General features: G+C 38.3%; 2 protein-coding genes and 1 non-coding gene across 3 annotated transcripts in view; 1 reads left to right on the top strand and 2 right to left on the bottom strand.

Moving 5' to 3' along the window:
- The window catches only part of LOC140143922 (endoplasmic reticulum-Golgi intermediate compartment protein 3-like), a 44,732-nt gene that overhangs the window by 3,377 nt on the left and 19,042 nt on the right, over positions 1–22,313 (bottom strand). The window contains exon 9 of the mRNA XM_072165763.1: positions 411–618. Within this exon, the coding sequence (XP_072021864.1) occupies positions 411–618 (208 nt within the window). The remainder of the gene's footprint in view (positions 1–410; positions 619–22,313) is intronic.
- On the bottom strand, positions 4,375–4,446 carry Trnap-cgg (transfer RNA proline (anticodon CGG)). Its single transcript has one exon. It is a non-coding gene; the product is annotated as a tRNA-Pro (tRNA).
- Positions 4,652–9,846, top strand: LOC140143923 (reactive oxygen species modulator 1-like). The gene is made up of 3 exons (XM_072165765.1): positions 4,652–4,814; positions 6,527–6,662; positions 7,115–9,846. Exons 2-3 carry the CDS (start codon positions 6,529–6,531, stop codon positions 7,221–7,223), a joined length of 243 nt encoding a protein of 80 aa, XP_072021866.1. The 5' UTR covers positions 4,652–4,814; positions 6,527–6,528; the 3' UTR covers positions 7,224–9,846.

The following is a 22,313-nucleotide window of genomic DNA, read 5'->3' as shown; positions in this document are numbered from 1 at the left end:
CCAAAACAAAGTGCGATGCAATATATCAGCGCTGTTACATCTACGCAAAGCATTTCGCTTTTTTTATGCGTTCAATATTTCCGCAATACTCGCTGTCAATTACGCTTTCGCTACATGTACGTGTACACGGCTCCACCTTGAGGGTATATAAACAACTTCAAATATTTGGGGAAAAAATCATAATTATTTTATCTTTAAATCGCACTATTTTGTGGAAATAGAATTCATGTAGAAATTTAGTGCAGCATTATCCTTAACACACAAAAAAAGTGTCCTCAAGCAGTAAAAAAAAGTTTAAATAATGGGTTTGGCTGCGCCTCGCCCATTATTTACATTTTTACTGCCTCAGAGACATAATTTACGTGTAAAAGATAATGCTGCACCCTTTATTTCTTAAATATTATCCATACCTTCTAACTTCTTTATATTTAACGATAAGCGGTGACAATTCATATAATACAAATACGCCGGGTAAACCCTGATCTCCTGCTGCTATTGTTGTAGACACCTGTTTTTCATGTTTTGTGACTGAATACTGATTGGATCTCGTAACCACACTGTCTAGATTGGTGTATGTGGTAGGGACGATCTTCACAAAATACTGGTACATAGATGAACCTGCAATGACAGAGATAGAAAGCAAACGATAAAATACGGTCATTTCTTTGTCAACGTAGGGGGGATCAATCATATGAGGACAGACTCAGAACTCTAGTCTCTAAATCTCACAACTTTGAAAACTAGAAGGACTTATTTGTCTGTTTCATTCGCTTGTTCATGTCTTACTAATGCCAATTCCTTTCTTTTTTCCAGGTGGTGTGTTAATACGAGACATGAAGCTTTAATTTTTAAACAATCAATCACTCCTAAAACAGATGCTTACAAAAACTGTCTTTTAGTTAATTTCCCAGTGTTATGGTCTTCAATTGAATACCTGAGTGGAAGAAGGGCCCAACTCCATCAAAACTGTTTTTGAGATATTAGGAAAAAACTAAATATTTTGAAAAGTTTTATAGGCAGAATGTTTTCCTCTTCAGGGGACCTTTAATACATGAATATACAATATTTCATACATTCAAAATTAAATGTGATGTTTCCATGGCAACGGTACAGGTCTTAATACGAACTGGAGTTGGGCCCTTCTTCCACTAATATACTGCAAGTGCCAATTCCGTAAGCAGATGTGTTATAAATAGCTACAGAAATTTGGCAATTATCCATTAATTGCACAAGTAGAAGCATGTCAAGAAAGTTTATTGTAGTGAAAAGCAGATTTCATGGATGAACAAAATTCCTCTTTAACCCAATATTTGTGGAAAAAGGGCCCAACTCCATGGAGTTGGGCCTTTCTTCCATGAAAACCATGATTAAGTGTACTTGAAAGACTATTTGGAGAGTTGATTTTGGCTCATCTTTCACACACAAGGAAGAACAATCTGTTGGCAATAATATGCTGGGTCTAACTCATTTTTGTAAAAAATTGGAGTTCGGCCCTTCTTCCACTCAGGTATTCAATTCCATCCGATATCAGAGACTCATATCTCACCTGTAGCAAGTCCACTTTTAAATCTCAACTCAAATCTCACTATATGGAGCATGATGATTAATTTGTATTGATGCCTTTTTGTATTTTTTTCCAATATGATTTGTATGTGTGTGGTCTGCTGAGTTGGGAGCGCTGTGCCTTGTGGTGACAGTGCTCTTTTGTGCTTTCAGTGTTCCCGGCAGCTGAGTAGACCCAATTTGTTGTTTTGTCTCAATTTTGTTGTTAATTGCCAGATGAATAAAATAAATAAATAAAAATAAAAATACGGTTATTCAGGTTTGGAAATGAGGATTTTGGACCATGGGCTACTTGCAGACCTGAAACTGACCATTTGTGAAAAAAGATGCAAAAATAATGCTTTTAAAAAAAGAGGAATAGCACAAAATCATGCTAAAAAGGTCAATTTGGGCTGAAAATAACAAATAATGTGTAAATTTCAGGAATACAGGAATAAAAAGAGGAAATCAGCTAAAAAGAGGACAAGTTTCAGGTCTGTACTTAGTTACAATGAAGGCATGAGTTGGGCTATTTTTAAAATCTGTAGTGCTAAACAATTTAATTTTGGTGTATTATGGGGATTATGTCGACAGTTTCATGGAAATCCAGGTGAAGTTTCATGAAAATCCACAAATGTTTACTTTTTTGACCTCAGATGATGCCTGATGAGCTTGAAATAACATTCAATTTGTTGGTGCATTATGGTTTATTTCAAGCAAGTTTCATGAAAATCCAACAACCTTTACTTTTATTTCACGGTTGGATGACCCTGAAATGACCTTTAATTTTGTTGGTGCGATAAGAGGATTTTAAACCAAGTTTGATCTATGGTTTGATGGAAAACTTAACAATTTTTACTTTTTGACCTAAACCCCTGAAGGCCTTGAAGTTGAAAGAACTTTTTCAATTTTGTTGGCAAATTATGAAATTACTAGGCGGTTACCCATATTTGGCGGTTCTCGGCTCTCGCCTTTTCCTGGCTGTTGACTGTTGACTGTACCCACCAAGTTTCATGCCCATACGACAGTTTTTAGTAATTTGACCTCAGATGACCCCTGGGTGACCTTGGATGACCTCAAAATGACCTTCCAAAAATTTGATTCTAAATGTTGACTACACACCAAAGTTTTATGCCATGTGACAGTTTTGACTAATTTGACCTCAAATGACCCCTGGTTACCCCAAAATGACCTTCCCAAAATTTGGCTCTAAATGGTGACTGTACCCACCAAGTTTCATGCCAATCCAAGTTATTATTAATTTGACCTGGTGACCCCGAAATGACCTAAATGTTGACTGTACCCATCACGTTTCATGCCATTCAGTTTTTACTAATTTGACCTCAGATGACCCCTGTGTGACCTCGGCTGACCCCAAAATAACCTTCCCAAAAATTTGGCTCCAAATATTGACTGTATCCACCAGGTTTCATGCCCACAAGACAGTTTTTAGTAATTTGACCTCAGGTGACCCTGGATGACCCCAAAATGACCTTCCAAAATTTGGCTCTAAATGTTGACTGTGCCTGTCAAGTTTCATGCCCATATGACAGTTTTTAGTAATTTGACCTCAGGTGACCTCTGGGTGACCCCAAAATGACCTTCCAAAATTTGGCTGTAAATGTTGACTGTACCCACCAAGTTTCATTCCCATACGACAGTTTTTAGTAATTTGACCTCAGATGACCTCGGGTGACCTTGACTCACTAACCAATGCAAACTGGTTCTGTCTGGGGTCAAGATGCACCCGTCCACCAAGTTTGAGCAACGTGGGACCCCTAGTCTCCGAAGCGGACAAACAAACAGATGGACAGACACACACACACTCGGTGAATTATTTGGGTTTTCAACCAAATTTTGCTTCTCTGACCTCAGATGAATCCAGATGACCTTGAAATAACCTTTTGTTGATGCATTAGGATTTATTCAACCAAGTTTCAAGAAAGATTAACCATCTTTACTTTTATTTGACCTTGGATGACTTTGAAATGACCTTTAATTTTGATGGTGTAATACAGTGGCGGATTTAGAGGGGGGCGCACGCGGCGCGCGCCCCCTCTATTTTGTGCAGATCGGCGCCTGACTGTGTATTTTTGCAGAGTGGCGCCTGACTTTGTGTGGGTGCCGAGCCGCGGCGGCGGTGGCTCGGAGCCCCCTCTATTGAAAATTCCTGGATCCGCCCCTGTAATATGAGGATGAAAATCTAAAAATCTTTTACTTATTTGACCCATGATAGCCTTGAGTCTTGAGACTCAGAGGCGGACAAACAAACAGATGGACAGACACACAGATTCCGGTGAATTATTAGGGATTTCAACCAAATTTTGCTTCTCTGACCCCAGATGAATCCAGATGACCTTGAAATAACCTTTTGTTGATGCATTAGGATTTATTCAACCAAGTTTCATGTTTACTTTTATTTGACCTTGGATGACTTTGAAATGACCTTTAATTTTGATGGTGTAATATGAGGTTGAAAATCTAAAAATCTTTTACTTATTTGACCCATGATAGCCTTGAAAGATCTTCCCATGTTCTTGGTGCATTTCAACGAAAATTATGGCAAGTAAAAATACCAAAAACCCGGAGTGATGGTGTGAAACACATTTTCCGATTGTTCAAACCCGGATTGAGGGTGGGAAACACATTTTCTGATTGTTCATTCAACCATACCCCCCCCCCCCCCCGTTTTCCTTGTTATTTTGTTTATATAGGCCTATACAATAGAAGGAAATGTCGTTTAGAATACATTTAGAATATTAAAAGTAGCACAATCACAATAAGTAAAACAGCTACCATCCCTGCTATTCTGCTAAACAAAAAACCACAGGAGGGCTTGGACGGGAATCGAACCCGTGACCTCTCGCACCCGAAGCGAGAATCATACCACTAGACCACCAAGCCAATAGCGGGCAGAAAGATTTCCATAAAATATAAGCAGTTTACCAAAATTGCGCAATCTAGGTATTCAATAGAGCATATATTTTCAAAACTAAGTATTTATATCCCAGCACATATTTCCGAAAATAACAAAAATGTTGTTTTTTAGCACAATCTGACCTCGGCTTTAATATGATTTATCACCGAAAACAATCACATGCGCTCAGCATTCTGGGAAATAAACATGGCGTCTTACATGTAAGAAATTTGGCCGTCGTAGTCATCGCAAATTTCTTGATTTTTCAGAAATTAGGCACCTTTTTTCACAAAATAAATTGGAGTTATAGGAAATTATACAATCGCAAATATTACCAGGTGATAAGCAAATAACAGTAAGTACAGCAAATGACTGACAATCACATTTTATGTTCTCGTAACAAAATCTCACGCTTAAAACTGCAGAATTTTGCAGCCATGCCCATGTATGACACGTAACGCACGTAATTACTTGCGTCAGTTCAGTTCAGCTCGTGTCGTGATCGATACTTATTCGACAAGGCGGTAGACGAAGCACATTCTCCCACTGTTCTCGCTGACTATAAAGAGGGATTATTATTATGACTCAATCACCCTATCGAATTGTAATAACATACATAGACTTTATACTACAGTGACACTGGCACTGCCGTCCTGCTGCTGTTGCTTCACACATGCGTGTATTTATAATTATTTTATATTATTTTCACAATACTTTATTAAAACATTTTATCAAATTTGATTGAGTCTCAAGTTATTTTAATAAAAGTTATTAAAAGTCCGTTTGTTTATTTATTTATTTAGGCCTATTTATTTTTATTTGGTGTTTTTTCTTGGCTTTCTTTCTATTAAAAGTCCGTTTGTTTGTTTATTTATTTCTTTTTATTTGTTTGTTTTTTTCTTGGCTTTCTTTCTTTTAATAAAAGTTATTAAAAGTCTGTTTGTTTATTTATTTATTTTTATTTGGTGTTTTTTCTTGGCTTTCTTTCTTTCTTTCTTTCTTTTAATAAAAGTTATTAAAAATCCGTTTGTTTATTTATTTATTTTTATTTGGGTTTTTTTCTTGGCTTTCTTTCTTTCTTTCTTTTAATAAAATTTATTAAAAGTCCGTTTGTTTATTTATTTTTATTTGGGTTTTTTTCTTGGCTTTCTTTCTTTACTCATGTGTGGACACACGCTTAGCACATGCTCCGTGAACTATTAATAGACACAAAGCACATGCTCAGCTCCGTGCAGTGACACTACTACGATTATTGATCAACAACCACAGGATCGATTGGGAGAATATAATCCAACAAGAACAGTGGGAGAATGTGCTTCGTCTACCGCCTTGTCTTATTCGGTCTCAAAACTAAAAGCTTACACTTTCCATATTTGTTTGTATGATCTTGAGATAGATACTCGGTCTTAGTGAAAAGGTTTCACTTTTTCCATAATTTTTCATGAGATAACTGTCTAAACTAAGTCTTACTTAGACTAATTTAATTTAGGATTGATTGATCATTGCACATTGACTAGTCCCGATACTCGGTCTTAAATTAAAGCCTAATGGTTTACACATGAGCTCGAGATCGATACTCAGTATGAAATTATAAGCAAGGACACTTTTCATATTTTTTCATTGATGAGCAAAATCGATACATGGGACGGTCGGTCTGAAATAATAAAGTCCGGGAATAAAGTCAAAGGTTTACACTAGTATGATTTAGTCAAACACGTCACACGGCATAGTTTTTTTATATGTATTTGAAAGCACAGAGTGCTTCTCACAAGCGTGCTATTATACTATGATTGTTGTAAAGTACGGTATGCACAAATATTTTAAACCAAGCAATGTAGCTATGTAGACTAGAGGCAGCCTACATGTAGGAGACTCGTCACAAATTTTCAGAAGACAAACTCATATTCTAATTTATAATATAACTGTTGTAGTTGTACATGTAGTAAGTACTACCATTTAAACTACAAACTTCAGCGCTTTGATAAATTTTTAAGGCGCTTTATAAATACCTTTATGTATGTATGTAATGTAATGAAACTTTTAATCTTTTAACTCTCACTTTTCCAGATATGCCTGTAGCACAGCCATCATACGGTGGGGCCAGAGGTCCAAGCTGTTTTGACAGAGTCAAAATGGGATTCATGATTGGTTTTGCAGTTGGTATGGGATCGGGGGCTCTATTTGGTGGATTCTCTGCATTAAGGTAAGTTAGTTATCACGACTCTATAAAGATTCTCATAAGATAACAGACTATTCGGATTTCCTGATGAAATTTAAATTTTTTGTGCGCGTGGGGGTGTGTTTTTGTGTGTGTTTTTGTTTGGTTATTTTGGTGTTTTTTTTAAAAGATCACAATAGATCATATAATTCTGACATTCCTTGAATCTTATTTTAATACCTAATTTAATGGGCTATTTTAGCTGATTCGATCCCCTATGAAAGACATGACTTTAATCTCCCACAAAACAGGGGATGTAGATTCCAAATGGAGTCAACCATTCATTTACATGTAAACCCATTTGAAATTCACACTCCCTGTGTGTTAGATTAAAGTCATGTCATCCACAGGAGGTGTGTGGATTTTAACTGGAATAGCCTGCTCAATTGAATCCCCTTTTAAAATGTTCTCAATGTTTCTTTCTTCCATCCTTCCAGATATGGACTGAGAGGTCGGGAGTTACTCAGCACAGTTGGCAAAACAATGATGCAAGGCGGAGGAACATTTGGACTATTTATGTCGGTTGGAACTGGAATTAGGTGCTAGCATTGAGCACTCATTTGAAAGGAGGAGGGTTGCGTGCAACATCATCAACTTTGCCGGAAGCACAGAATTAACTCATGTACACAATGGCCTAATCCATTTCCCACAGAGGAAGATTACGGAATACTATTACCAGACCAATTTCAGTAGTTTAATATGTTTGGATGAGAAACACACATAAGAATAATTGAAGTTGACTACATTTCACACACAAAGCTACAGGTCACTCACATCCGGCATGATTTCTATGACGAAAAAATAGAGACGATAATGCACAAGGATATATCACCCCAAGCACTCCTGAGGATATCTATTTTTGACATGACTATTAAAATATTAATGTTATTCTTACAAAATAATTACAATGTAATACATGCAGTGGCATAGCTAGGACGTTTTCAGAGGGGAGGCAACTTTCAAGGGGGGGGGGTAAAATTTGATGGATATTGTCAAAAAAGTGCAAAAAAAGCCTAAAAATCTTAAATATCAAAGGCGGAGAGCATCCGACAGGGGGCAAGACTTATCACAAAGGGCAGCAGCCCCATTGTGGCCCTTGGCTATGCCACTGAATGCATACCAAACTACATACATGTGTGTATATGCTCTGCATTGTTTGCTTCAGTATTTAGATATTGCCGATGGCGAAACAAGTCGCTAGCTGAACTGTTCTTTGCAGGAATTAAGTTGATAAATATTAAATGTAAAAAATGTATAAAAAATTAAATGTTTGACGTTGCCAATCACTGATGATAATACATATATTTGGATAACTTAAATGACAAAAACAAACCCTGTTGTATGCAGGGGTAGCGTTAACCCCCGATCGGGAGTGAATGACCCCCTAAATTAAAAAAATATTAATTTTTCACCCTCTATATTGGGAATATGTGCAAGCTCGGGGGTGAACTCTGACCCTCTACTTTTGGACCTTACTCCTACCCCTGCAAAATTATTTTTCACCCCCGAGATTTAATTTTCACCCCATGTATTTGGATTTTTTGCAAGCTCGGGAGTGAAAAGCACGGGAAATCAATCCCCGACTTTCGGGCCTTAATGCTACCCCTGGTTGTATGGTTGGATCATGGACCCTTTAAGTTGGGTCGGTCAGACAAACAAAATCACCAAAAAAAAAATTCTGTCAAAATCAATGCGATGCACTTTTACATTTTACATGCATACAGCACAAATTGAAAAAAAATTACCAAAATCGGTCTGGCTTGTAGAACAGGGTTTTTTTTCCATCACATTATGATGAAATTGTGTGCTTCAACAAGCAAGCTGATGGCAACAATTACATGTATAGCATCGTTGGGCAGGAAAAACCTACGTGCTTGTGGCCCCTGAACATGTTTTAAACAAAACTGCCAAGCGGTTACATACATGTAGGAGGGATTTGCTTTAAACATGTTCAGGGGCCAATGACACATAGGAGGTTTTCCCTGCCCAAATGATCATAAGCAGAAGGCAGCTATTGCAATTTGCAGCACATGGCTTCCTTGATAACTGGAGTTCTTCATGACCAAAATAAGTATGATTTATACTGTAGTACCATTACATGTCACAATGCTTTTGAAGACATCCTGGTTTCGGTATAATGTTGATGAACTTACAATACTTCTTCATCGCCATATCGAGGGGAGAGAACCAGAAGGCTGTGCAAAAAAGCCATGTTATGACACAGGCATTTGTGTACTGTGGCCCTTGTGGGTCTCACACATTTCATGAATTAGTGTTACACTTGTCGGGTTCAGAGAAGAACAGCAGTCCCTTGCTCAGATTGACGCGAGCGCCCTGTAATGTTATTGTGACATACACAGAGCTTTAATTTGTTTGCGTAATCAGCCAATCGGATTAGCGCGTCTTGTTATGATTGCCAGACGATTGATCGGTGTTTACGCTGTGCACACTCTCAAAATGTAAACAACTGCCATTCTTTGGCAAAAACTGTAGTGTTGATTATGGCTATACAATCATAAGGTGCCCAGTGTTGTAAGGAATAGTTTGGTACCAAAATCTCATTTTGACCAAAAATGCACTTAGGGCCTTCTGGCTCTCACCCCTCAATATTAGCTATTTTGAGATCATGTCCCACCGAGTCACTATCAACTTGACACAAATACACAGATTTAAGGTTTCTCAATCAGAAGTCAATTTGTGCTGAAATTCCTCCCTACAATATACACATTTCGGAGGTTAATCAATCTCCTTTGTTATGCAATACGCCTATTGCATTGTTTGGAGGAATTTCGGCACAAATTGACTTTCACGGTAGAAAAACCCTAATTCCATGTATTGGGCGGTTAACAGAACAAGTAGGGTAGTTCTATGCAGTAGCAGCACCAGAAGCCCCGGCATGAATTTTAGGGTGTGGGAGCTTGGAAAATTTTCTAAAAATCACATTTTTTGCCCAAGAAGTGGACATTTTCCAGATTTTGCATATTGATCGGGGGAGCAAAGTCCAAGATGGCAGAGGGTGATATCCCCTTGGGGCTGCCATTGCATACCAAGGTGAAGAGAGGTCAATATAAAGTGAAAGTTTGAATCTATTATATATTTTATTCCAATACCTTTATAGATTTATGTTATTCTGTATCATGCATGTTTGGCAATAAAATGAGAAAAAGGATTTTTTTTCCTGTGTCTGTACTTGGTACATGTATTGTACTTGGTGGCTTAATCCTAAAAAGCTAATTTGGAAGGTATGAAGTGACATCATAACCAGTGATGGTGCAGTAAGAAAAGAGTGCACTTTATTGAAAATTTTCTGGAAACCTTACAAAGAAAGTTTTTGCTGGATTATTCAGAGTTAGGCCAAAAAAAATATTGTTGTGTTGCCCCTAAGTGGGAAAATGGGAAATTTAGGTAGGACGGTCGGATTTTTTTTATTTTTTTAAACCTTCAGTTTTTAAAAATCCCCTCAAATAATGCTTCTTCAATTAGGGGACATTTGTCAATTTTGACTTCTGGATACCTGTTAGACGTCAATTAAAGACTAGTCTTTCAATAAAATATTAATTTTAAGTGAAAAACATTGAGTTTTTGAACAAATCTGTAAAAATCATCATTCAAAAAAACAAAAACAAAAAAATGCACCCTGATTTAAAAGTAAGAAAATGTAATATAACTTAAAAAGATTATTTCTTGATTAATTTGGATTTTCAAAGTATGACTGTACACAGTGGCATAACTAGGAGTTGGAAGGTTCGTGTTTGTTTTAAATTTTGGGGCGTTTTTCCAAAATTTCATATTTCTGGTGATATTTCAAAAAAGCGACATGCCAAAGACAAATCTTTTTGCACATACTTTGTTATTGCTAATACAACTCTTTTGTGCATACCTACGTTACAATTCGTTGTGGTGATTTAGTAATATTATAAATTTTGTGACTGCATTTTGGCGTTTTCGATGTGATTTTAAGCTTACCGTGATTTAACGTTGATATCTGGTCTTGCTCCTTTTATAATTTTACTTTGACCGTCGGCTTTTGTAAATAACAGAATGTAGATTGGCTCTGAATAAGTATCGTAGTCCTCTTGGTGGGGTTTTTCATGATATAATTAGTTTGTACTTGCATGTAACAACCCAAAATCGACCTCTGAATTCGGGTTGAAGACGAGTTTCCGGAATACCCATGGACTCAAACAAGTGCACGAGTGGCGACTATGGTTTTATACTTCCCGCATTCATGATTGCGTCAACACCTAATAATATACTTCTTTGTATAGGTTGAGTGTAGCTGGTATACAAAAAAATTGGTTACATGTCAATGACCATTAACTTCAGGGAAAGACCCTTTGCACGCCTTTCTATCATGTCTATCATGCCGTATCTTTACCCACAGACATGTGCCCGTGTCATGTGCCAATATTGCGCAACGTTAAAGGTTAATATATTTTTTTGACATGGAAAAGACTGTGTGCTTCTATGGCCGAGTGGTCTAAGGCGTTGAGGTTTCTTAGTTGCTGTTCTCAGTGTCGCTTGTTCGAATCTGAGCGTTGGTTTCTTTTCTTATCGCTGATTTATTTTTCCAGCGTAGGTCCTAGAAAAACTAATTTATCATTTCTTTTTGTATTATTTATTTATTTATTTATTCATTTATTCATTTATATTATTTATTTAATGATGTTTTGGGGCTCGAGAGAACGGACACATTAATTAATTAATTAATTAAATTATTTATTTATTTATTTATTTATTTATTTATTTATTTATTTATTTATTTATTTATTTATTTATTTATTTATTTATTTATTTGTTTGTTTGTTTGTTTGTTTGTTTGTTTGTTTTATTTGTTTGTTTTATTTATTTATTTATTTTTTTATATATTATTATTTTTTTTATTTAATTATTTTTGGGGCTCGAGAGAACGGACACATTTATTTATTTATTTATTTATTTTTCGATTGATTATTTGATGATTGAGTGAGCAGTTTTATCGATTGCTACTTTAGTTGTGGGACCTCTATTTGAGTTTGAATGACATCGTACATTAAGTATTGATTTTTCTGTTAAAACATTATCAAGAATTAATATCACAGGTTTTATTGCAGATAGGAAGTTGGCTCAGTGATACTATCTGTTGATTCAGAACCGGAAGGTGCCGGGTTCGATTCCCACCTATGTGCATTTTTTTTTAAAGACTTGGAAAATTACTGCAGTAAGTTTATTTGGCGCGCAATCTCAGTTATTCATTTTCTGATGGCTGTGCCTCTTACAGGAACCCTCCCTCTGGAATCCAAACCACGGTTCGCTCATAACACCTCCCTTAACCCTAACAGCCGAAATTACCACAAAATATCATGAGGCATACATGAATTCCATGTGATGCAATGATGAATACCAGCGCCACAACGAAACCCCTGTGGCTAGTGGTCGGTAATCACATGCTTGGCATGCGAGGGGTCTAAGGTTTGAATCCCAGGGGCACCAAGTGACTTCTATGTTCATCTCCTCTCCTTCTCGGTGTTAATATTCATTTTAGTTTAATGGATGTGTGACATACTGACATTGAGGTGTGAGATGTGTACTACTTGGGTGTGAGTGTGAGAAACGAGTCCCTATACTGGGAATTTCAATTGAATGAACACAGCTGCATAACAATGTGATGATCGTCCGCGTACTTACACTCTGTGATGAACGCTCGCATGCCAACTCACTTGTGATTGGTTAGTATTTTCCAAGGTCGTGCGTTTGTGTTGTATTTTGAAATACGCACAGATTCAATTAAAATTCCCAGTAAAAAGTGTGAGAGTTGGCACCCTGTCTCTACCGTGTGAGTGCCAGTGGTGTAGCGTGGCGTGGGTCATCATATTGGGGGGCACCAACCATGATGCCCGCGGGCCTGATGGGGGGCACAAGCCGTTTTCTGACCATTTTCCTATTTGATTTTCTAAATTTTGCAATCAATTGTGGGCATGTGCCCCCCATGACACTACACCACTGCACTGGTGATTGCGTTCCATACCCAGGGGTTTCACTCACTTATGTGACTTGCTATTCGTCCAAAACGTAAATTAAGTTTCACATTCACAACAGCTGTTTTTTTTTTATCACACAGCACATTGATGTCCCTGGGTTTTTTTAAAGTTGCTATTGAGGAGGCATCATTCATAAGTCTTACAAAACAGACAAAAGCCTTACATGTTTAGTATTGGTTATTTGCTGGCAATTATGTCATTTAGGTAGCTTTTGCATACTGTACCGGTATAAAATTTACACCATCTATGGGTACAAAATTGCCATTTAGAGCATATTTCAAAGGTTTCAGGCACAGGCATGACAGGTGGGAAGTATTGAGCACAGATGTCACTTTTCAGATTTTAGCCAGAATTCAGGTTTTTTTTGCGAGTCCAAATTTCCATGTTTCGATATTTATTTTCAGCCCGTTTTGGGGCTTTTTGGCCCGCATTCGCATGCTTTTTCAGGTTTTTCTCATCAGTTTTAGGTTTTTTGAGTCAAACTGAGTGACATCTCTGACTGAGAATCCCATCCACCAATTCCCGCCCCATTTAGATCTTGTATCTATTTCTGTATTTATTTATTACTTCTTAGCTCTGTCAAAGTTAGGCTTCCCAGTCCATTGTCTGAAGCTGATCCCATTTGCATAAAAGGTCCCGGAAGTTACTCACAGTCATGTACTACAACCATGAGACATGACAAAAAAATGACATAAAACTTTGTACAGGATTCAAACATGATCAAATTGTGTTTAAAATAATACAAGTCTCTTAAGGTTATTAATTATTTTAAATTGTTGTGATTTGGTAGTTCACATCATCTTACGAATGGTAGTCAGCTTTGGCAGAAACTGCATTGCTCAATTCATAGCGAGCGTGTAGAAGAATTAAAATATCACAGATATACTTTTATACGTGCTGCGGTTCTTGAGTTACGTTGTAAAGAGGTCTGAAACAACAACACTTTTGTAAAACGTACATAACTCATTAACAACAATAAATTAAGCAAGTTTGCAAAGTATACGATTTGTAGAATGAACTTTTGCAAAGCATCAAGGTGTTAATTTTCAATAATATATTGATCTAGATAATGAATATCGATTTTTAGGTTGCTTCGATCAACAATACCTCTACCCTTAATAACATATTAATCCTCTATTCAAAAGAAATCCCACTGATCTTGACCTATTTTCCTGCTACCTATATAAGAAAACATCCTAGATAATGCAAACTATTCTTTATTTAAATTGTACTATCAAAACGAACAGTTTGACACATTTTTTGTCAATATCAGAGCATTTTCATGTTATTGACACCTATTGTGCCAAAATATTGACCTTCAACCTTTTTGGTAATAACTCTGGGTTGATGACTCAACTTTCTGGGTTGATGACTGTCAACTTTCTGGGTTGAAGACTTAGAGAATAAGCGATAGGAATTTTTATTTTGCCTATCCTCTACCGTGTGATAGGCGACAGGCAGGTCCAATATTTTGAGTAGTGGATGCCGGCGCAGCGGTATCCACTACGATAAAAAATATTGGACCTGCCTGTCGCTATCATAGGTAGAGGATAGGCAAAATAAAAATTCCTATCGCTTATTCTCATTCTTAGTCAGTTAAATATTATTTTAATAACTGTAAACAATTTTTTAAAGCAAAAACTAAGTTACCATCATAAAAACTCCCTCATTATAAAATGAAGCGAAACTTGTTTACAACTTCACGTATTCTGTTGCGCGTACTGCTAGCGGCGTCGCGTATTCCGCACTAGTCTACGCATTACAGCGCCAATACATACGCGCACCTCTACAAGCGTGTAAGGCATTATCAAGGCGCATGATGGCGTGGGGTCGTCTCACGGCCTGATAAAGCGGCACCCGATATCTTGCGATTGTCCAATCAAAAATGTGTCTACGAACTAGACCACCCCCACTGACTAAGAATGTCAACTTTCTGGGTTGAAGACTGTCAACTTTCCGGGTTGATGGCTGTCAACTTTCCGGGTTGACGGCTGTCAACTTTCCGGGTTGACGGCTGTCAACTTTCTGGGTTGAAGACTGTCAACTTTCTGGGTTGATGACTAAATTTTCTGGGTTGATGACTGTCAACTCTCTGGGTTGATGACTGTCAACTTTCTGGGTTGAAGACTCAACTTTCTGGGTTGATGACTAAATTTTCTGGGTTGATGACGAAATTTTCTGGGTTGATGACGAAATTTTCTGGGTTGATGACTGTCAACTTTCTGGGTTGATGACTGTCAACTCTCTGGGTTGATGACTGTCAACTTACTGGGTTGATGACTGTCAACTTTCTGGGTTGATGACTGTCAAATTTCTGGGTTGATGACTGTCAACTTTCTGGGTTGATGACTGTCAACTTTCTGGGTTGATGACTGTAAATTTTCTGGGTTGATGGCTGTCAACTTTCTGGGTTGATGACTGTCAACTTACTGGGTTGATGACTGTCAACTTTCTGGGTTGATGACTGTCAAATTTCTGGGTTGATGACTGTCAACTTTCTGGGTTGATGACTGTCAACTTTCTGGGTTGATGACTGTCAACTTACTGGGTTGATGACTGTCAACTTTCTGGGTTGATGACTGTAAATTTTCTGGGTTGATGACTGTCAACTTTCTGGGTTGATGACTGTCAACTTACTGGGTTGATGACTGTCAACTTTCTGGGTTGATGGCTGTCAACTTTCTGGGTTGAAGACTGTCAACTTTCTGGGTTGATGACTGTAAATTTTCTGGGTTGATGACTGTCAACTTTCTGGGTTGATGACTGTCAACTTTCTGGGTTGATGACTGTCAACTTTCTGGGTTGATGACTGTCAACTTTCTGGGTTGAAGACTGTCAACTTTCTGGGTTGAAGACTGTCAACTTTCTGGGTTGAAGACTGTCAACTTTCTGGGTTGATGACTGTCAACTTTCTGGGTTGAAGACTGTCAACTTTCTGGGTTGATGACTAAATTTTCTGTGAAGACTTTCTGGGTTGATGACTGTCAACTTTCTGGGTTGATGACTGTAAATTTTCTGGGTTGATAACTGTCAAATTTCTGGGTTGATGACTGTCAACTTTCTGGGTTGATGACTGTAAATTTTCTGGGTTGATGACTGTCAACTTTCTGGGTTGATGGCTGTCAACTTTCTGGGTTGATGACTGTCAACTTTCTGGGTTGATGACTGTCAACTTTCTGGGTTGATGACTGTCAACTTTCTGGGTTGATGACTGTCAACTTTCTGGGTTGATGACTGTCAACTTTCTGGGTTGAAGACTGTCAACTTTCTGGGTTGATGACTGTCAACTTTCTGGGTTGATGACTGTAAATTTTCTGGGTTGATAACTGTCAAATTTCTGGGTTGATGACTGTAAATTTTCTGGGTTGATGACTGTCAACTTTCTGGGTTGATGACTGTCAACTTTCTGGGTTGATGGCTGTCAACTTTCTGGGTTGATGACTGTCAACTTACTGGGTTGATGACTGTCAACTTTCTGGGTTGATGACTGTAAATTTTCTGGGTTGATAACTGTCAAATTTCTGGGTTGATGACTGTCAACTTTCTGGGTTGATGACTGTCAACTTACTGGGTTGATGACTGTCAACTTTCTGGGTTGATGACTGTCAAATTTCTGGGTTGATGACTGTCAACTTTCTGGGTTGATGACTGTCAACTTACTGGGTTGATGACTGTCAACTTTCTGGGTTGATGACTGTAAATTTTCTGGGTTGATGACTGTCAACTTTCTGGGTTGATGACTGTCAACTTACTGGGTTGATGACTGTCAACTTTCTGGGTTGATGGCTGTCAACTTTCTGGGTTGAAGACTGTCAACTTTCTGGGTTGATGACTGTAAATTTTCTGGGTTGATGACTGTCAACTTTCTGGGTTGATGACTGTCAACTTTCTGGGTTGATGACTGTCAACTTTCTGGGTTGATGACTGTCAACTTTCTGGGTTGAAGACTGTCAACTTTCTGGGTTGAAGACTGTCAACTTTCTGGGTTGAAGACTGTCAACTTTCTGGGTTGATGACTGTCAACTTTCTGGGTTGAAGACTGTCAACTTTCTGGGTTGATGACTGTAAATTTTCTGGGTTGATGGCTGTCAACTTTCTGGGTTGATGACTGTCAACTTACTGGGTTGATGACTGTCAACTTTCTGGGTTGATGACTGTCAAATTTCTGGGTTGATGACTGTCAACTTTCTGGGTTGATGACTGTCAACTTTCTGGGTTGATGACTGTCAACTTACTGGGTTGATGACTGTCAACTTTCTGGGTTGATGACTGTAAATTTTCTGGGTTGATGACTGTCAACTCTCTGGGTTGATGACTGTCAACTTACTGGGTTGATGACTGTCAACTTTCTGGGTTGATGGCTGTCAACTTTCTGGGTTGAAGACTGTCAACTTTCTGGGTTGATGACTGTAAATTTTCTGGGTTGATGACTGTCAACTTTCTGGGTTGATGACTGTCAACTTTCTGGGTTGATGACTGTCAACTTTCTGGGTTGATGACTGTCAACTTTCTGGGTTGAAGACTGTCAACTTTCTGGGTTGAAGACTGTCAACTTTCTGGGTTGAAGACTGTCAACTTTCTGGGTTGATGACTGTCAACTTTCTGGGTTGAAGACTGTCAACTTTCTGGGTTGATGACTGTAAATTTTCTGGGTTGAAGACTGTCAACTTTCTGGGTTGAAGACTGTCAACTTTCTGGGTTGATGACTGTCAACTTTCTGGGTTGAAGACTGTCAACTTTCTGGGTTGATGACTGTAAATTTTCTGGGTTGAAGACTGTCAACTTTCTGGGTTGATGACTGTCAACTTTCTGGGTTGATGACTGTAAATTTTCTGGGTTGATAACTGTCAAATTTCTGGGTTGATGACTGTCAACTTTCTGGGTTGATGGCTGTCAACTTTCTGGGTTGATGACTGTCAACTTTCTGGGTTGATGACTGTCAACTTTCTGGGTTGATGACTGTCAACTTTCTGGGTTGATGACTGTCAACTTTCTGGGTTGATGACTGTCAACTTTCTGGGTTGATGACTGTCAACTTTCTGGGTTGAAGACTGTCAACTTTCTGGGTTGATGACTGTCAACTTTCTGGGTTGATGACTGTAAATTTTCTGGGTTGATAACTGTCAAATTTCTGGGTTGATGACTGTAAATTTTCTGGGTTGATGACTGTCAACTTTCTGGGTTGATGACTGTCAACTTTCTGGGTTGATGGCTGTCAACTTTCTGGGTTGATGACTGTCAACTTACTGGGTTGATGACTGTCAACTTTCTGGGTTGATGACTGTAAATTTTCTGGGTTGATAACTGTCAAATTTCTGGGTTGATGACTGTCAACTTTCTGGGTTGATGACTGTCAACTTTCTGGGTTGAAGACTGTCAACTTTCTGGGTTGATGACTGTAAATTTTCTGGGTTGATGGCTGTCAACTTTCTGGGTTGAAGACTGTCAACTTTCTGGGTTGATGACTGTAAATTTTCTGGGTTGATGACTGTCAACTTTCTGGGTTGATGACTGTCAACTTTCTGGGTTGATGACTGTCAACTTTCTGGGTTGATGACTGTCAACTTTCTGGGTTGAAGACTGTCAACTTTCTGGGTTGATGACTGTAAATTTTCTGGGTTGATAACTGTCAAATTTCTGGGTTGATGACTGTCAACTTTCTGGGTTGATAACTGTCAAATTTCTGGGTTGATGACTGTAAATTTTCTGGGTTGATGACTGTCAACTTTCTGGGTTGAAGACTCAACTTTCTGGGTTGATGACTGTAAATTTTCTGGGTTGATAACTGTCAAATTTCTGGGTTGATGACTGTCAAATTTCTGGGTTGATGACTGTCAACTTTCTGGGTTGAAGACTGTAAATTTTCTGGGTTGATAACTGTCAACTTTCTGGGTTGATGACTGTCAACTTTCTGGGTTGATGACTGTCAACTTTCTGGGTTGATGACTGTCAACTTTCTGGGTTGATGACTGTCAACTTTCTGGGTTGAAGACTGTAAATTTTCTGGGTTGATAACTGTCAACTTTCTGGGTTGATGACTGTCAACTTTCTGGGTTGATGACTGTCAACTTTCTGGGTTGATAACTGTCAACTTTCTGGGTTGATGACTGTCAAATTTCTGGGTTGATGACTGTCAACTTTCTGGGTTGATGACTGTCAACTTTCTGGGTTGATGACTGTCAACTTTCTGGGTTGAAGACTGTAAATTTTCTGGGTTGATAACTGTCAACTTTCTGGGTTGATGACTGTCAACTTTCTGGGTTGATGACTGTCAACTTTCTGGGTTGATAACTGTCAACTTTCTGGGTTGATGACTGTCAAATTTCTGGGTTGATGACTGTCAACTTTCTGGGTTGATGACTGTCAACTTTCTGGGTTGATGACTGTCAACTTTCTGGGTTGAAGACTGTAAATTTTCTGGGTTGATGACTGTCAACTTTCTGGGTTGATGACTGTCAACTTTCTGGGTTGATGACTGTCAAATTTCTGGGTTGATGACTGTCAAATTTCTGGGTTGATGACTGTCAACTTTCTGGGTTGATGACTGTAAATTTTCTGGGTTGATGGCTGTCAACTTTCTGGGTTGATGACTGTAAATTTTCTGGGTTGATGGCTGTCAACTTTCTGGGTTGATGACTGTCAACTTTCTGGGTTGATGACTGTCAAATTTCTGGGTTGATGACTGTCAAATTTCTGGGTTGATGACTGTCAACTTTCTGGGTTGATGACTGTCAAATTTCTGGGTTGATGACTGTCAACTTTCTGGGTTGATGACTGTAAATTTTCTGGGTTGATGGCTGTCAACTTTCTGGGTTGAAGACTGTCAACTTTCTGGGTTGATGACTGTCAACTTTCTGGGTTGAAGACTGTCAACTTTCTGGGTTGATGACTGTCAATTTTCTGGGTTGAAGACTGTCAACTTTCTGGGTTGAAGACTGTCAACTTTCTGGGTTGATGACTGTCAACTTTCTGGGTTGAAGACTGTCAACTTTCTGGGTTGATGACTGTAAATTTTCTGGGTTGAAGACTGTCAACTTTCTGGGTTGAAGACTGTCAACTTTCTGGGTTGAAGACTGTCAACTTTCTGGGTTGATGACTGTCAACTTTCTGGGTTGATGACTGTCAACTTTCTGGGTGACTGATGAAGACTGTCAACTTTCTGGGTTGATGACTGTCAACTTTCTGGGTTGATGACTGTAAATTTTCTGGGTTGATGACTGTCAAATTTCTGGGTTGATGACTGTCAACTTTCTGGGTTGATGACTGTCAAATTTCTGGGTTGATGACTGTCAACTTTCTGGGTTGATGACTGTAAATTTTCTGGGTTGATGGCTGTCAACTTTCTGGGTTGAAGACTGTCAACTTTCTGGGTTGATGACTGTCAACTTTCTGGGTTGAAGACTGTCAACTTTCTGGGTTGATGACTGATTTTCTGTGAAGACTGTCAACTTTCTGGGTTGAAGACTGTCAACTTTCTGGGTTGATGACTGTCAACTTTCTGGGTTGAAGACTGTCAACTTTCTGGGTTGATGACTGTAAATTTTCTGGGTTGAAGACTGTCAACTTTCTGGGTTGATGACTGTCAACTTTCTGGGTTGATGACTGTCAACTTTCTGGGTTGAAGACTGTCAACTTACTGGGTTGATGACTGTCAACTTTCTGGGTTGATGACTGTCAAATTTCTGGGTTGATGACTGTCAAATTTCTGGGTTGATGACTGTCAACTTTCTGGGTTGATGACTGTCAACTTTCTGGGTTGAAGACTGTCAACTTTCTGGGTTGAAGACTGTCAACTTTCTGGGAGTGTAAATTTAAATTGGATTAATAGGCGACTCCATTTGAAATCTACAACCCCTGTGTAGGAGATTAAGGTCATCCATAGGGGGCAGTGTCTTAGCTAGCCACCCGTCTATCCATCATTTTAGACACAAAGTTTGCTACTGGGACAGGCAAATTTGACAGGCCTTTGACAGATGCTACATTATAATTGTAGGTGTTGAGAAAGGCTATTGACCTTTTTAGTAGACCAGATTTGCAAAACAAGGCCATAGGAACAAATATGTGACACGATCAAGGGAAATGAGTCGGATGTCGCTAATATTGATTTTGAGATATTGGCAAAGAAAGTGTTAAATTGACTTAACTTCACAAAGAACACAGGGTTTTCAGTTTCTGAAAGTTCTAAATGTCGTCATTAGAAACATGTGTAAAACTCATTTTCGACCAGGACCGACATGTGACTCATTCTCCTTGATCATGTCACATATTTGAACTCTTTGAATCCCCAATGGACTGTAGAAGTCTGGTAAATGTTTCAAAGGTCAAATTAGGACAGACAATTTTATTCAAATGACCGGCAGACCTTAATTTCTAGCTAAGACCCTGATAGGGAATACCCCAATAGATTTCAACTGGAACAGCCCAATGTGGCAGATAATGAGACCCAACTGACATCTTGGAATAGATTCATCAGGATTGGAATTTCAAATTATTTCAAATTAAGCACAATTATTAAGTAGACAAATCCAAAATTCAACTCACTGTTACACTTCAGTAATGCGATGATGCGTCTGTTTTCTCGCGAAAATTCTCATCCCTCAGGTGCTCAGCAGTGTTTTCTTTTAGCATTTTGCTGAAGGGGTATTTTCAAATTTTTTGGACCCTTAAATTGTGAATTTTTCCTCTGAAGGGGTCCAAAACATTTCCCAAGGGGTATTTTTTATTTTGAAAGACATTTTTAACAATGTATGTATTTTTGGAATGAGTGTTTATGTAAGCAATTTGACTGTATACGGTACATGAATCACATAAAATGATACTACAATTTAAAAAAAGAGAGTAAATTTCTTCGTCCTTTGACAATATTCAAGTGATTCAATGCTTATAGATGTAGATCCCATGCCACCGCCCCAAATGAAAATGGAACCACTTGTTGTTATTGGCATTGGTAATTTGGCCGGGGGGGGGGGTACTCAAGTTTGGTTTGAGTAGGGGTGTGCCACTACTGTGAATTCAAAAGTGGACTGGACCTATTGATATACCATTTTTTCAAGAAATTTGGATATACAAAAATTCATTTTAGGGGGAAATTTCATAAATTTTGACTACAGACTACAGTGAGGCAAAATTGCGACTATTTTCCAAAAAAATTGACAAAATGAATGCACACTATCAGGTGTATCTACGCAATATTTGAACGCGTACGTTTTCAAAATTTTGTACGCGTTGGCCTTTTGACTTTGGATTTGAAGGGGTCTGCAAAGTACGTGAATGCGTAAATACGCAAGATTTGTGTGTTAAAGTAAACCCTGGTGCTCAGTTCTCAGTGAATTAGAAAATATACTCCCTCGTCGTGCTTGATAGTTTCAGTTCAGATAAGGACGTAAACAAGCAATCCAAATGAATATGTGAAGCACTTTGGATCAGAATATGTTCTCTAAATCACTTAATGATCCGCTATTAAGAAACGAGGAATGAGAATTTTTGTGAGAAAACAGACGATTATCATATTACCGGTACTGAAGAAAACGCATAACCTGGTTGACAAAACTGTGAGTAGAATGTTGGATTTGTCTACATAATAATTGAACTTCACCAAACCTCGAAATAAGCAGAT

Source organism: Amphiura filiformis, unplaced genomic scaffold (genome assembly GCF_039555335.1).
Source record: "Amphiura filiformis unplaced genomic scaffold, Afil_fr2py scaffold_32, whole genome shotgun sequence".
In the NCBI taxonomy this organism is placed as follows: domain Eukaryota; kingdom Metazoa; phylum Echinodermata; class Ophiuroidea; order Amphilepidida; family Amphiuridae; genus Amphiura; species Amphiura filiformis.
The sequence above is the reverse complement of the archived record's forward strand: the minus strand, read 5'-3'. Positions and strand labels throughout refer to the sequence as shown.